The sequence below is a fragment of the Thunnus maccoyii genome, chromosome 10, assembly GCF_910596095.1.
Source record: "Thunnus maccoyii chromosome 10, fThuMac1.1, whole genome shotgun sequence".
NCBI classification, from domain to species: domain Eukaryota; kingdom Metazoa; phylum Chordata; class Actinopteri; order Scombriformes; family Scombridae; genus Thunnus; species Thunnus maccoyii.
The window spans coordinates 2356797-2374596 of NC_056542.1; the positions used below are offsets into that span (position 1 = coordinate 2356797).

At 40.2% G+C, this 17800-nt stretch overlaps 1 protein-coding gene across 1 annotated transcript in view; it reads left to right on the forward strand.

The window, feature by feature from the left end:
* The window catches only part of LOC121905116 (atrial natriuretic peptide receptor 1-like), a 120510-nt gene that overhangs the window by 41366 nt on the left and 61344 nt on the right, over positions 1-17800 (forward strand). The window contains exons 3-4 of the mRNA XM_042423115.1: positions 6651-6838; positions 13774-13887. Coding sequence (XP_042279049.1) covers positions 6651-6838; positions 13774-13887 — 302 coding nt within the window. The remainder of the gene's footprint in view (positions 1-6650; positions 6839-13773; positions 13888-17800) is intronic.

Sequence of the window (17800 nt, forward strand, 5' to 3'; positions counted from 1 at the left end):
AGATAAACAGTAATAGCTAATGGATGGTTTTATAAAGATCGCCTCTTTCATCCTGCAGATGTGAGGCGCAGCTGTTAGCTGACACTGAAAACATAAAAGGAACTCCATTTGTCTCTGTTAAATTCCTGCTGTTTCTCTCTTCTTTTCTCTTGTCTCTGTGCATTAAATGGAGTCAAAAAGATTTAAACTAATCTTCTGGGTGGCTGTGAGGTAGAGCAGGTCATCCACTAATCATAGGCTTGTAGGTTCGATCCCCAGCTCAGTTACTGAACCCCAAATTGTTCCTGATGTTCAGATCAGCACCTCGCATGAGTGAAAAAACCCCAAAACTGTAAAATACTTTAAACAAAAACGCCATATTAATGCAGCCATTTACCATTTATTTCACCCACTCTACATCTGCACTCCTCTACCTGCATCTTTCAGTTGTGTTTGTGTGCAGTGTGAACACATCTGCGTTTCTATCAAACTGTCCGTCGTGGACACTGGGAGCTGCCCAGTAAAAACACATTTGACTGGAAGTGAAGTGCTTTGCTTGAGGGAACCAGCTCAGATATCTACAATCAATACCTCTCAGACGGAGACATCTGACATTTCAGTGTAGCGGCTGTAATCATTTTTGTTTTTCTTCTTATCTGTGAGTCAAAGTGCTGAAGGTATCAGAGCAAAGACCACAGCATCTTATTAGTGTTTCAAAAACCTGTTTCTGCCTGACAATACACAGCTAAAGAGGGTAAAATCAGTGATATTTAAAGCAGCTTTTGTTCCCTGAGATTCTGTTTGAGAAGATAATGTTCATCACTGAAGCCTAAAGTGTAAAGTGAAACATGAAATTCTTCCATTAAAGCAGAAGTCCTGCATTATTTTAGCTTGTCAGGCTCCTGGAAGCAGTCAGATTTATTTCTCTGGTGGTTAGTACTTTGTAATCGTTACCAGTCGACTCGTCAGAAATTTGGCAGCAAAGCAACTTAAACGAACTGTCGGATCTCTTGTACTGTGTGTCAAAGCTGCTCTGTGGAGTTTCCATGTAAACAAACAAAAAGTTTTGTTTACATCGAGTGTGTTACTCACCAAAATGCATCGTGTTTATCCTTTCCTGATTGCCAGGGAGACAGAATAAAGATGAATGAGTGATTCTTACCAGCGTGTGTTATTCACAACAGCTGGCGACTCTTTACAGCCATCTGAGGGCATCTGTAGTCCGTATGTGCAGTGATGATGCAGCCAATACACACAGCCTGATCCACTTGTGACGTTTTCTACAACCAGCAGTGAGATTATTTGTCATCCGGTTTTATAGATTGATCTTGTTCTTGCTTTGTTCTTGTACTTTTAAAATGACACATGAGGCGCCTCCTGTTCTTCTGTTCATGTGTTTTAAAAAGTAATTATCACTTTGTCTGATTCTTCTGATGTGAGGAAGTCAAAGTGTTTTGACATCTGAAGCTGAGGCGTCAGTGTTAAGCCGCCGAGATGAAAGAGTGAAGAAGAAGAAGGTTCAAAAAGGAGATTAAGAAAGATAATTACCTTTCCTCACATCCCATTTCCTGCGTGACCTTCGCCTTTCTTCTCCTTCACCCCTCGTATAAAGGACGGCGGCTGCATGAAGGCTTAATTCTTTGATTTTTAAATGACATGAAGGATTATTGTAAGAAGACAAACTGCAGACTGAGAAGTTCAAGCTTGTGTTATGATGTAATCTGCAGTATTTCTGGATGATATTAAACCAAACATTCACTAAATAAGAACGTGACGTTCGAACCAGAATCCTTTCATCTTCACAGCTGTCGTACTGTAATGTGGAAAAGTGTGGCGTGAAGTGGAAGCTGGTCTCCTTTCATCTCAACACTCACAGGAAGTGCTGCGGGGGTCAGAGGTCAGAGGTCAGAGGTGGTTTGCTGTGTTCGAGGTTCCTCCTGTAGGCGCTCTGTCTTTTATGCTCTTCCTGGTTTCAGGGTCGCGTCTGCACTCCGACCTTTTTCTGGGAACTGAACATCCTGTCACGTTAGGTCGTTACCAAACTACTGACATTCAAGACTGATCACGACATGCAACCATTAACTAATCAGTTAGTCGATCAACAGCAACTGTTTTGATAGTTAATTCAATCATTTGGGTCATTTTTTGTAGAAGCAAACATATTTTATTTGGAGTATTTTATGCCTTAAAGCATATCTGAAGTGTATCATTAAGTTTTGATAGTTTTCAGGTGAGAAGCTAATCTTTTAGATTTCAAACATGTGGTCATTTTAATTGAATAATAACGCCTGTTGGGAATTTCTCAGAGAAGCAAAGACCTGCTGAGAACAGTCTGAACTCTGCTGCTCTTTGGTAATTTGAGAGCAGGAAAGAAGTGTCGCACTCTCTCTGGCTCCAAACGCAGTTCTCTTTTATTCAGATGACGTTTCGGGCCCTCAGGCACTTGTTCAAGATCAACAGTCACGGTAATTTACCTGCTGGCTCCGATGTCTCCACAGAGTTTTGATATATGATACAAATTTTGTTCTCAGAGATTAAATATGACGTTTTGTTGCTGCCACTTTAGTTTGTCTGAAGCTAAAGTGTAGCTTTTATCAGACTGAACAACAGCGCTGCCTCTGTGGCTTTTGGGCTCCTTATATGTACAGATGTCACCATGTTATTTTTTAATATGCATCATAGATTTGCCTTTTAATATACATCACAGATTGGAACATAACTGACTGCATCTCACTGTCAGTTAGGTTATTTTTTCTTTGGAAAAAGTCTGTTAGTGCACATCGCTTCAAAATGTGGAGAAAGCTATGCTAACACCTGATCCTGGCCCACATAGCAAAATTGTTTAGGCCCAGATCCGGCCCACATCGGACACTTTTGGCACTTTCATCCGGCCCACATACCACGTGGATTGATGGCACTTGGGCAGTCCACTCCTGTATCCCAGATCTGGGCCACAAGCGAGCCGTATGTTAACCAAGAACAAACCAGATAAACCAGAACTGGTCTCGTTTATCTGAGCCATATTTGCTATACTACATGTGGGCCATTTCAGGCTGACATCCATGTTGTCCAGAAGAGGACGAGCAGTGCCACATCATTGCCTGAAGTGGCCCACTTCTGTATGCTATGTTGGAGGGGAGGGGGGGCTTGGGTTGGCTGGTCTGGTGCTCTGTATGGACCGCTGAAAGGTTGAAAGGTTAAATATAAGAAAGTACACCAGTCATAGTCAAAATTTTGCTTCAACACTGTGTCCAGTCCTCTTTTTATTTCTGAATGACGTTACCATTCTTCCGATATGATCTCCCACTTTATGATTTTCTCATGAGTATGGGATGATGTATTTACAGCCATGGTTGCATCAGAAAGTGCTGTTACATTTGTGCAGCAGATCATTCATTCAGGTCGGTTTACAGCCCAAACGCTGAGTCATCATTCAGAAAGCTACCACAGTGTCTTTTCATTGAAATGGGCCTTTAACCTCATGAACAGCTGGCAGGTTTGTGTGTTTAGACATGTGCAGTATAAAGCCTTTCCCGGATGGATAAAGTTTAAAGGTTTAAACTAAGGAGAAGGTTTGGTAAAGAACCAAGAACTAGAAAGAGGAGAGTATTTTTAGATTGTGGAGGATAAATCACACACACATATAAACAGAGGAGCATTTAAAGTGAGGTGATTAAGTTTCAGTAGACTCGTCTCGGCGGCGGCAGGGATGGATTTTTGAGCTCAGTATCAATCGGAAGAAAGCTTTTAGCCCTGCATGGTTTCTGTGGTTTCACCGTTCACTTCCTGCTCCAAGGTTATTAAAGCCTGAAACAATAGAGGTGTTCGGACAGGAACGGCGGGCCGGGGGAATGTCATCACGCCTCTGGAGACTTCCTGAGGCTCCGACACCGAGACACAGATCTGTGAGGAAGCCAAGAAAACTCAGACTGGATGCTCAGAAGACAAGAAACAGAGGAGCAGAGGGGTGTTTCTGAAAAACACTAACACACCTTTTACTCAGAGATTCTAGGAAAAAGACGGGAGACGGTTTCTAAGAACAATAACAATGCAGGTTATTCAGATTGTACATTGTGTTTGAAACTGAGAAAAATGTGATAACAGTTTGACTGAATGAAGCTCCATTCAGACAGGAAATAATTGAACTCCTGGTTCTGGGCGGCGTTTTAATGACAGGATCTGGTCTGTAAAGACATTCAGCCAAAAGGTGAATGGTGGTGGTGGGGGGGGCAAAGATACTGCATGAGGTGAAGAGTCATAGCTCAATCAAATCTGAACAGACATGAAACATGTTGATACCATTCAGTGTGACACTTCCTGAGGATATCATTATCTCTAATATTCATCACCAATAAACCTCCATTAATCCACAGTTTTCTTCAGTATCAAAGTAATCCACTTTTAACAGAGATTATTTGTCAAAATGTAAACAAATACTGGCTAAAACTGGGCTGAACTCTTGTTACAACAACACATCTGATGATGAGCTATTATGGGGTCTTACTCTCCTGATGGCTTTATTTTTTCTGTCGTCATATTGGTTCCCAAACGAACATTAAACCTGTTTTTCTTGCTGTAATCATTCCTCCTGTTCATACTGACCGTTAGAAGATCCCTTCATAATGACCTTACAATGGAAGTGATGGAGGACAAAATCCACAGTCCTCCTTCTGTGCAAAAAATGTATTTATAGTTTATCTGAAGCTAATATGAAGCTTCAGCGTCCAAATGAGTCAAATCAAGTAGATATCTTTCAACGTTACAGTCTTTTTAGTGCCAAAGTTCCTCTTTTTGTTACTATACTTCCACCTGCAGCTCAACAGGGAAACACTGTCCGAGGAAACACAAAGAGGGAATTTGATGCTAAAAAGACTGTAAATGTGTCAGATATCCACTTGATATGACTAACTCAGACTGATGAAGCTGAATAGAAGCTACACAGAGACTTTTAAATGACTGTGTGGACACACTGTGGATTTTGGCCTCCATCACTTCCATTGAAAGCACATTTGAAGGATCTTTTAATATCCAGTATGAACAGGAGGAATGATTACAGCGAGGAAAACCTCTTTCACTGTTACTATGGACACCTGACTGCTGGTTAACTCACTGGGAACACTGGGAACTGTCCTTTAAAATCATTCTCCCTACAGACATACAGTAAATTCAGTCCAAATTGTGCTGCAGTCTGTGTGTACAGGAGAAAGCTTTGTAACCTGAGAGCCTCGTGGTGTCATTTTATCTATAAATTCCATCAATATCATATTGATTTTGTCTCTTTGATACCAAATAGCAGCTACCAGAGCTTCCTTCATCCAGAGGCTTAATGGATTTTTCTCAGTATAACACAGAGCTGAACAGCTGATGCTCTTATAGAGGCCTTTCAGAAGAACACACACACACACACACACGGCCGTCTGTGATGAATCCCATTGATGTCTCCTCTGACAGATGAGTCAGTGTGATCCGCGGCGGTGGAGGTGGCAGCTAATCTCGCCTCCAGCTGTCTGAGTCACTCTGGGCGGCCTCGGCTGCCGTACGGTCCGCACCGCAGGCTCACCGCCACATTATTGAATATTGTTTCTTTCCAACAAACTGTAGATCTACAACATCATTTCACAAACAGACCAAGGACTTGTGTTACCAAGAACAAACAGAAAAACGAAGCAGCGACGGAGACTTTTCTCTGATTTGGATCTTTATTTTGAAGTGATTGTAGGAGTGACGGTTCTCTAATTGCTGTCGTGCTGCTCGGCGTCGGGGTTTCAGTCAGGAGTTTTGGCAGCGTGTTGATGTCTTTATTGCTCTAATGACTCTCAGTCCTGCTGTAAGTCTGTCGTTCCAATCTGTCTGCTTTAAAAAGATTTAAAAAAAGGAAACATCTTAGCCGAAAACTTCCTGGAAGTTGAATTTATTCTTCACTTAACTGTGCAGCTGTCAACCTTTTTTTTTCTCTTCATTTAGCACATTTTTATTTAAAGGTTTTTACGATTTGGTCTGTTTCAGCAGAGTGACACATCTTGGTCGTCTTACTACATCAGATTTGAAAGCTGACACGTAGATAGTGATGTTTCGTCTTTTAGAGCGCAGGACTGTGTTTCACCAGCTGTTCATAAATCCATCACTAAGTTTGTCCGTAAAGTCTTTCCTATGTTCTTAGTAACTACTAGCTAGTTTCAAACTAGTGATTTACTAAATCAGGTTGCACCATCAAAACTTAAAGAGCAGATTGCAGGTTGGAGACCCCAGTGAATCAATGTGTAGGAAATTGATGTAGGAACTGAATTTTCATTGAAATATGCATATATATATATATATATATATATATATATATATATATATACATATATACTACAGTGACCTCTGGAGTTGTTTTTTTGAGAGAATTTTACTTCCGCATCTGAAAAAGCTAAACCGGAGGTGACGTAGCGGGAGGGAGCGCGGTCAATTTGAACAATAGGAAAATAATGGATCTTAATGCTAGTGGTACGTACGACCGCGTTTTTAGTGACAGATGCCGAAGTGAATGTTTCTAGAATATTTAGAAGCCTTACACTGTCTGTCTGTTGCACCAAAATGTATATTAACTTTAAACGTCATCACTAACCTGTGATGTGCTTTATTGTCTTCTTGAACCCTGACTGAAACTACTTCCTGTCTCTCCTGTCCAGTGATATTTGTCTGCTGCTCACCGGACATCTTCAGGAAGTTGATGGTCCAGTTCCGGCAGTCGGATCTTATTCACGAGCAGTATGTCTTCTTCTACATCGATGTGTTCGGAGACAGCCTGAACTCCAAGCACGGGCAGCCGTGGGCCCGCGGAGACGAGGACGACGTCATCGCAAAGGAGGCCTTCCAGGTACATGATTGGGGAAGAGTTCATTCACAAAACTTGAATAAATTCTCTACAATTCTGATTCTAGTTGCTCTAAAAAAGAGGAAAAACAGTCAATGCTGGTTTCTTTTAACCGTGACCACAAGTATTTCCCTAAATTTGACAAAGTATTTTTAGTTACCTAAACTAAACCAAACATCAAAGGACACATATTCTGCACATTTCCAGCTCTATATTTATATTGGAATATCTTTGCATGATTTCCAGTTAAAAACTCCTTATTTATCTTCTACTGGTCCTTTATGCAGCCCCTCAGTTCAGCCTCAATCTGAAACAGGCCGTTTTAGCTCCTGTCTCTTTAAGGCCCGCCTCCTGATGAGCCCACTCTGTTCTGATTGGCCAGCTCTTGGAAGCTGCCCCAGACCTCTGGCCACTCGGGAGGCTACGTCAGCAAACCATGAAACAAACTACAGTCACAGGATTTCACTACTTTTTCTCCTTCTTTACTCCAAATGTCAACTTCTTAAATCCATCTGAACATATTGGAGCTGAATCAGATCCGAAATATGAGAGTGAACAACACATAGAAACACCTTAGCAACAAACGCTACAGAACCATTTATGGGCATGTGCAATGACCAGACATCAGCACTTCAGCAATGAAGCATTCAGAGCCGGTTGAAGCCCTGACTTTTGACTTGCAGGGAGCATTTCTATAGACGTTAACCTCAAGTTTTGTAACTCTGACCATAGATATCTGACATCATAACAGGATATAAATAACAGAAAATCACAAAAAGCTCAATATGTCCCCTTTAATTATAGAGGTGGCAGATAAGAAAACGTTTAAATTGTTGATGCAAATAGTCATAAATCATTTATAGTCAGAAATAGTCATTATTTTGCCACATCAAACTTTCAACAGAGAGGAAATATTCTACATTTCCGGTGTTTTTGTGCTTTTTACAGAACTTCAGCTCAGCGTGATGGAAATGGCATGAAATGTTAACATGCCTACTTCCTACTTCTACAGTAACTACTTCAAAATGATGATAATTTTCTCTGCTGTTAAAATTGTTTTTTTTTATGATTAATTCATGATTCAGAGTAATATTTTTTATTTTATGTGTAAATATGACGATGTTAAAGCTGCTGTCGGTGCTGCTAAGTGTTTAAAATCAGTACAGATAGTTTTACAATCATACAACACTATTAATACAGTAAAGCTGTTTCCTCAACAGCCTGAATGTCTCTTTTCTCTTTTTTGGCTCCTCGTCTCCTACAAAACACATTTTTTCCCGTTTTGTCTCTTAATTTAAACAACAAATGCAGTAAAAAAAAACAAAAACACAATGAACAAGGATAAAAGTCGTAACAAACGTAACATTTTTAAGCTGCAGTTGTTTACAGCTCATATGGAAGTCTGAACAGTTTTTGGATTCATAGAGGAACAAATCAGTTTTATATATTGTTTGACCTTCGTAAACGTAATAAAGTTATGCTTTTTACTCGTAAACTTGCACTTAGGAATATGAAATTATGCCACCAGAATTAAAGGAGTTATAGTCTGTGCTGACTTCCAGGAAAACAAACAGTAAATTTTTCCACAATAACACAAAACATTTCTCAATATAGCAAACGATAAGTCCTCTGAGACACATTTAAGAGATCAGAACATCGTCGATGATGATGATGAACCTTGATCAGTGTCCGGGTCGTGGGCCGGAGGACGGAGGCGTGAGGAAGCAGAATTAGTAGACTGTAAAGCAGCCTGTGTGTTGCTAAAGTGAACTTCAGCGCGGTGGTCGAAGGGTTAAACGCCGACTTACAGCTCAGGGCGACTCAAGAGAAGCTTCTCTGAGTGTTTGACGTCAGCCGGTCGCATAACTTGATTTCCCAGGTTCCCCTCTTGTCGCTGTCTGCATGCTTTTTTTTTTTTTAATTTGAAATTGACTTTATTCTCTACTGACCAGACACACACACACACACACACACACACACACACAGTATTCATTACTGGCTGCTTCTTTTCTGTTTGTCTGAGGTGTTAAAGAGCTGTGTTGCACAGAAGAGAAATTGGCTGATTTTCTCCTCCTCCTCCTCCTCCTCCTCCTCTCTCTTCATCTCTTTCTGTCTTTCTCTTTGGTCTGAAGTACTTTTATTTTCTCCCTCGAGCTCCACACAGATCATCAGACTGCTAAAGAGACAGGAAAACACTTAACATACAAGTTGTCAGCTATCAAAGAAAAGAAAATCTCTCTGAAACACTTTATGGTACGAAAGCTCAAAGGCTTCTGATTATCAAGATTATCCAAAAATTCTCAAAAATCTCACTGCTTTATGTTGGACTTGATTATAATTGTCTCAGCAGGCTGATAAAACGTGATGCACACTACATTACAGTTTTTCTTTTTCCTGCACGGTTCAATACTGAATCCACATCTTCAAAACTCTCCACACAGTCAACTTTACCACCAGACAGCTGCACACAGCAGCTCATCATACACACTGAGATACAAACACTAACAACAGGCAGCACAGGCAGTCTGTGAAGTTACTGTTTTATTGTGCATATGCAGTTTTTTTAATAGTTGATAGTGTCAGAAATGTGTTCCCAGATAGCATACGGAAGTAGACCGCTTCAGGCAATGATGGTCTTCTTCTGGCCCGGATAAAATGGGTCTGAAATTGCCCACATGTAAAATATCAAACATGGCCTAAACATCCCAAATCAAATGTGGGCCTTTTTTGGTGAAGATGCAGTGGGCCAGTTCTGGTTTATCTGGTTGACAGATGGCTCGCTTGTGGCGCAGATCTGTTAAACAGGAGTGGACCGCCCAAGTGCCATCATTCCATTACACTGATACTGTATAAATGTGTATATTGTGTTTATGTAGTTTTAATGGTTGATAGTGTATAAATGTGTATATAGTGTAAATACAGTCAGATGTGTAGCTCTCTATAGAACGTACTACAGTGTATCTACAGGAACCAGTCATAGAAATGCAGCAGGAAAGCTTTCAGTGGGTTTTATTTCTGACAGCACGTCTTGTTTTTTGGTTGAATATAGATGTATTTCAGTGTGGTGAATGTTTACATGTTAGTGTAGTGTCTACAGTTTGCTCCATAATTGTTGCTGTTGTGTCGACTGTGTGAAGAGTTTTAACATGTGGACTCGGTATTGAACCGTGCAGGAAACCAATCATAAAAAAACAACAACTGTAATTTAGAGGTGTTGTAGGTAATGTTGTGATTGACATTTCTGATGGCCAATGAAACTGCAGGCTTTGAACAACCAGCCAACCAGACCTCAGGCTGTATTTTAATCTTGCAAGTTCAACATCAAGCACAGAGTGGTGGATCAGTGCAAAGTGCAAAAGGCCGGGGTAAAGTGGAATATAGATGAGGTAATTTCTTTAAATACTGGCTAAGACCACAGTTTCCATCATTTTATCTTTGCTATAAGTTTTACTGTCCAGCAGTGGTGTTCAGATCCTTTAATCAAGTAAAAGTAGCAATACCTCAACGTAAAAATACTCCACTACAGCAAAAGTCCTGCATTTAAATCCTACTTAAATAAAGGTACATAAGTATTATCAGCTAAATTTACTTTAAGTATTGAAAGAAAAGTAGAAAATCATCCTGTGACTGACATATTAAATACAATTATTAATAGTGAAGCATCAGTGTTAGAGCAGCATGTTACTGTTGTAGCTGCTGGAGGTGGAGCTAGTTTACACTACTTTATATACAGTTAGCTAGTTTAGTCCAGTGGTTCCCAACCTAGGGGTCGGGCCCCTCCAAAGGGTCAGCAGATAAATCTGAGGGGTCGTGAGATGATTAATGGGAGAGGAAAGAAGAAAAAACAAAGTTCTGATACACAAATCTGTTTTCAGTTTTTGGACTTTTTCTCTAATCTTTGATTTTTGCTGAAATATTGGATCATTTGAACATTTATTGAAATGAAAGCATGTGAGAAGTTTAGAGGGAAAAATCACTATTTGGTGGAGCTGTTAACAACTCATAGACATGTGAAATGTGACCCCGACTACACACTGCTTTTTGTAAGACGTCAAAAGCCAAAAAGGTTGGAAACCACTGGTTTCATCTTTAACAATGTGTTGTATTTTAAAAGCTTGTTATATTATCCATTGTGTCAAATCTTCATCTGAAAAGTAACTAAAGCTGTCAAATAAATGTAGTGGAGTAGAAAGTACAATATTTCCCTCTGAAATGTAGAAAGTAGCATCACATGGAAATACTCAAGTAAAGTACAAGTACTTTAACATTGTACTTAAGTACAGTACTTGAGTAAATGTACTTAGTCACTTTATACCACTGCTGTCCAGTTAATGTATTTTAGAATAATGACAAAAGGGAAGACAGGAGAAAAAATTTCAGGTTGCTTGTGGCCTGCAGCTCTCTGTTCTATGTGACTTCATATTTTACTAAATTTTCTTAGAGAAATTTAGCAGTTTTTACTCCACATTTGCATGAGAACAAGAGACTATAACAGAGTTATGAGGTGGGCTGTGAGTCGGTGGGGGGAGAGTGAGCGTTCAGCTGGATGAAGCGCTGTCCGTCTCGGTAAATAAAGATTAAATAAAAATGAAGGATGAGCCGAGCTGCGACGCGGATGATTGGTCACCGAGACAAAAGACAACAGAGGAGCTGCACTCAAATAACACGCGTGTGTTTAGAGAGGCAGCAGGTTGACGGAGTGAAGCAACATTCAGACGTTTTCTCACAGGAAAAGATTTCACAACGTTTGAGTTTAGACACACAAACACAGAGAGAGACTGATTAATACCAGAGCAACAGACATTTGTTCCTTGAAATTGATTTATTTTTAAGAGACAGTTGATTCATGTTAAACTAAATCATACAAATGTTACTCATACTTCTGACTAAATAATTATATAATTAAAATTAATCACTTCCTGTGACCTGTGTGTTACATCTGCCTGCAAACCAAATTTCCTTCAGGATAATAAATAAGTTGAAAGTTAACTTTGGACATTTGTCATTCTTTCTGGAATGTTATATCCTAAAAAATGTTATTGTTCAATAATTAATTGAAGAAATAATCTTAAATAAATTGGGACGTCCTGGTATCCAGCTGTCGATCAACACTCACACGGCAGACATCAAAGCTTCAAATCTTATAAACGGAGCAATAATTTCCAAAATGACCACCAGCAAACTTATGAGAAGGCCTGAATTTACAGATTGAGACCAGAATGACTCGTTGAAACAAATGATTGACTCAGTATTTCTAGAGAGAAGTTGAAGCTTTTTGAACGGGAGTCAGTTGGAGCAGCTAGCGGCCGTCGGTGGAACTAGAAAGTAGAACTGCAACAATTAGTCAATGAATCGATTAGTCGATCGTCCCAAAAATGCATTTGATGGTTTCAGCTTCTCAAATATGAAGACTTGCTGTTTTTTTTCCTTTTCATAAATGACAGTTAATTAAATATCTGAACATTTTAGACCGTTTGTCAAAACAAGCAGTGAAGACATCTCCGTTGCCTCTGAGAAACTATAAATGTCTTTTTCTCACTACTTTTTAGCATTCATTAATTGACTAATTGAGAAAATAATGAGCAGATTAATCGATAATGAAAGCAATCATTAGTTGCAGCTCTGTTACGTTGACCCAACTGATATGGAGTAAACTTGGGCTTTTGCCCAGTTTGTAATCCAGTGTTGCATCAATCAATCAATCAATCAACTTTTATTTATATAGCGCCAAATCACAACAAAAGTCATCTCAAGGCACTTTTCACATAGAGCAGGTCAAGACCGAACTCTTTAATTTACAGAGACCCAACAATTCCCCCATGAGCAGCACTTGGCGACAGCGGGAAGGAAAAACTCCCCTTTAACGGGTAGAAACCTCAAGCAGAACCCGGCTCTTGGTGGGCGGTCATCTGCTTTGACCGGTTGGGTTGAGAGAGAGAAAGAGAGAGGGAAAGGGGGAGGAGGGGGGGGGGGGGGACAGAATAACAACAATCATAACAATAACAATAAGCATCAATAGCCAGGGAAGGACGCCATCAGGATTGTGAAGGACCGCGAAGGCTCGGCCCGGGACCCAGGGTTTCCTGTGAGATGAGAAAGCACAAAAAACTCCGGGGAAGAAGCCAAGTTAGTGACATGCATTGATGTTACATGAATGCATACAGATGGAGAGGAGGAGGAGGAGAGAGGAGCTCAGTGCATCATGGGAAGTCCCCCAGCAGTCTAGGCCTATAGCAGCATAACTAAGGGCTGATCCAAGGCGAGCCTGGTCGGCCCTAACTATAAGCTTTATCAAAAAGGAAAGTTTTAAGCCTACTCTTAAACATAGAGAGGGTGTCTGCACCCCGGACTGAATCTGGAAAATGGTTCCACAGAAGAGGAGCCTGATAGCTGAAGGCTCTGCCTCCCATTCTACTTTTAAAGACTGTAGGAACCACCAGTAAGCTGCATACTGAGAGCGCAGTGTTCTAGTGGGATAATACGGTACTATGAGCTCTTCAAGATATGATGGTGCCTGACCATTAAGGGCTTTGTAAGTTAGGAGAAGGATTTTAAATTCTATTCTAGATTTTACAGGATATTTTTTGCATATAATGGTATCTGGTGGGTAACTTCACTGACTGGTTTAAGTGGAAACGCAGCATTTGTGTGAACTTGTTTATACCTCCATATATATCTATATAAGTACCACAGAGCCACGACTCCACTTCCTGTTTCCCTTCCAACTGCACCTATAGAACATGAGGAAGCAAGTTTTCTACTCATTGAACTATGAATTCAATCCGCCAATAAAGATTTACCTATAACAACATACAGAACAACAGTATCTTCATTGAAAGTATGATATAAATACTTGACAGCATCATACATACAGAACAACTTGAGATTAGACAGTGTTCAGTTTTATTTTCTTAAAGTCCTCTTCTTCCTGTTTTCAGAGTGTGAAGATCCTGACGTACCGAGAGCCTCAGAACCCGGAGTACAGAGAGTTTGTCAACAACTTGAAGACAGACGCCAGGAAAATGTTCAACTACACCATCAAGGACTCGCTGGTGAGAAGAGTCTCTGTGTGTCAGCTGGTGGTTTTGGGAGCGTGAGCATGAATATGAAAAACATTTTGAGGTCCAGTGGAATGAAAATTTAGTTTGTCATCACTCTGGAGGGATGAAAGCGTTCATCCGTCAGAAGGTTTGGTCCAGAAGCACAGAGACAGAGTCAAGATAAACCTCAGCTTCCTCTGGATTTAGATCAGTGATGGATGAAGTACTCAGATATTATTAATAACACAATGTAAAAATACTCCATTATAAGTAAAAGTATAGAAGTATTACCAACTAAAGTACTTGTTTTGCAGAAGATCATGCTGTGACTGATTATATTAAATACATTTAACAGAGTACATCATTAATACTGATGAGTCAGTGTATTAGCAGTATTTTACTGTTGTAGCGGCTGGAGGTGGAGCTGGTTTCAACTACTTTATAAAGGTTTTAAGTAAGGATGCACGATATTGGATTTTTTGCAGATATCCGATATGCCGATATTTCCAACTCATTGTGGCCGATTGCCGATGCAGATATATGCACATATTTTTTTTATGCATGTAAGCATAGATTGTACTAAGTATGATCAAGAAAGACAATATATGAAGGAAGAACTTAGGAAGACTGGAGTTCAGGAGCTCTGCATTAAAACTTTAATGAACCTGCTGAGTGGGAGCAGCAGTAGAGTTTTCATTGAGTTTATTAGACAGACAGGATTAATGTGTAGGATTTAATCTCTGGTCCACAGTCCGGAGCAGAAGGTGGCAGTAATGCACCTGATACGCTGGTTGCCAACCGCCATTATAAACCAAAAAGAAGAAGAAGAAGTTTTTTTATTTTTCAAACAGAGTGGTACATCCTGTCATTCCATCCAGGGAAGCACAGTCAGGCGGCGGAGGAGATGGCGACATATCGGCTTCTCACAGTCGGCAGAATTCGCCAGAATTCACCGATGCCGATATTTCATTTTAGAGCTTTTATCGGCCGATACCGATGACGTGCCAATAACATCGTGCATCCCTAGTTTTAAGATAAATCTGAGGGGTCCTGAGATGACAGATTGGGTAGGAAAGAAGAAAAAACATAATTCTGTGACGTAAAAGTGGATTAATTTTTCAGAACTTTTCTTTTATCTTTGCATTTTTGTGAAATATTGGAGAGTTTTACCTCTTTGGGCCTCAAACAGTTATTTATTTGAGACCATATGAGGGGAAATGTATCTTTGTTGGAGCTGCAAACAGCTCATAGACACAAATACACTCTGATTTTTATATAAAGGGTCACAAGACAAAACGTTTGGGAACTACTCATTTAATCTTTAACAATGCAGAGACATTTATAAGCTCAACAGATGTTATTGTATGTCAAATCTTGTATTGACATACTGTAATACTGTATTTACAGTACTTGAGTAAATGTACTGTGTTACTTTCCACCACTGATTAAGATGAAGTTTGGACACATTCAGTCACTGGAAGAATCTCGGTACTGTGGTCACTTGGAGATAAATTTAGGTGTTTGAACAGTCTTCCTCACTTCTGTCGAGCTGGACGGACAAACATCACGTCTCAGGTCTCGCTGCTGCTGGCCGACAAAGACAAATATGATTCATTAAAAATGGAGGAAATGAGGATATTAAACATGTGACAATTTCCACACTGGAAAATATCAATAATCTATAGATGAAAAAAAGACATTATTATGCAAATGTGTAATTAGCGTTTTCAGAGCTGTCAGTGCAGCTGGATGACTGAGCCGGTTCAGTTCAGAGAAGCTAATTTAGTCTGCTGATCTTATCCAATCACTTTATCCTACACACACACATACACGCACAAGCGCACACACACACACACACACACACACACGCACGCGCACGCACACGCACGCACACGCACGCACACGCACGCACGCGCACGCACGCACACGCACACACACACACACACGCACACACACACATGCACACACACACATGCACACACACACATGCACACACGCACACACACACACACACGCACACGCATGCACACATGCACGCACACGCACACGCGCACACACACACACACGCACACACACATGCACACACACACACGCACGCACACACACGCACACACACACACGCACGCACACACACGCACACACACATGCACACACACACACACACACACACACACACACGCACACGCACGCACACACACACACACACACACACATGTAAAAACAAAAGAAAAGGATAAAAATTGTACAAGTGTTTCACAACTCTCTGTTAGTGTCTCACACTAAAACTCCCAGATCAGATAAACACAAGGACCCTGTTAACTGCTGTTATTATCACCTGGCTGTGAAACAATAACTCTCCGTAACAGCAAAACCCCTGGTGGTGAGACCGTTTCTGTTGTTGTTATTTATTGATTTATTGCTAAATTAAGAGGTCAACTAATGTCTATCTGGGGATTTTTCAAGACGTGGTGAAGAATACTTCACAGTAACAGAATGTCTGTTTGAAACTGAAAGTGAAATGCAAAAAAATGTGAAGTTACACTCTGTGATTTCATTTAAACATTTTAAAAGGCTTCTTATGTATTTAATCCCGCTTATAATTGATTTTCTTAATGTGAAAATAATATGCTGCGTGTGTCTGTCTGTGCTATAAACTGTATATGTGTATTCTTGTACACTGGTCTGTCTTGAAAAAGAGATCCAGATCTCAGTGAGACTTCCTGTTCAAATAAGTCGAATTTACTGTATTTATAAGGACAACACATTAATCTGTTAATTTTGTAAAAGCACAAATACTGAAATCAAACGCACAATATGTAATTTCAGCCGCTAGGGGTCTTAATCAAAACAATAACAAAAGACGGAGTGTGATGACGGTGTGAAGTAGCAAGGGATCATGGGAGTTGTTGTCTTCGTTGTTAAATAACCAGCTTCACCGGGATAGGATTACTCCAGTGTTCATCATTCAGGATGTTTTTACCTGCAGAGGTCTCCTCCTCTCCAGAACAAATGGAGCCGGAGATTACAGGTAAAAACACTGAATAAAGCTGTTTCACCTAAAAAATCAGTGTTTCTCCAACAATGTACGGCGACCACCGGACATCCGGTACGGGCTGTTAGCCGAGCTGCTGCTAACACTTGTTCGGTTTATTTCTCTGATAACTTAAGATCCAGACGTCCAATGACTAAAATCCTTCTTCCCACTAAAAGATATAGTTAAAAACCACCTAAATTTATCATGAAAATGTGACTTAAAACTGAATAAAAGTCCATTTATAACAGTTTGTGTGGAACAACCACAACGCCGATGTATTATCTTGTATGTGTGTAAGTTACTCTTTGATAGACGCCATTGTAGCGGACAAACACAGCGCCGCCGTATGCATCTGGTGCGTGTTTACTCTTTGGTAGAGGAGGTATGACGCCATCGACAGGCGACCAAATGAAATGGTCCGTTACTTTGATTAAATTACAGATTTCTCTGAGTTTGAAAACTGTTGGAAACATTTGGGATAATGTAAGTACACAACTCAACAACATATATAACACAGGTCTAGTTGTTTTTAGACATTTTAATGTGGAATAATTACATATTATAGCTTTAAACACAAGCTCATTAAATCCGTCCATCAGCCTGCGACAAAAACACTTGTTAGTTTTCTGTTTATGTGACCACAAGAGCAGAAAAGACAAAACAGTAGCTGCAGAAAATCTAATATTTGCCAATTTAACAGTTTGCAAGACACTAACACATGTTTTCAATGATGCTTGGACGTGTGCGAAGTATTTCTGATAATCTGTGACGTCACTGTGATTACGAGCAGAGAGCAGATTTGTCCCTCCGCTGCCTCGCTGGCAGACAGAAACAGAGAGGACAGGAGATATAAAAACACGGGTGACTAAACGTTGACAGAAATTAAAAATT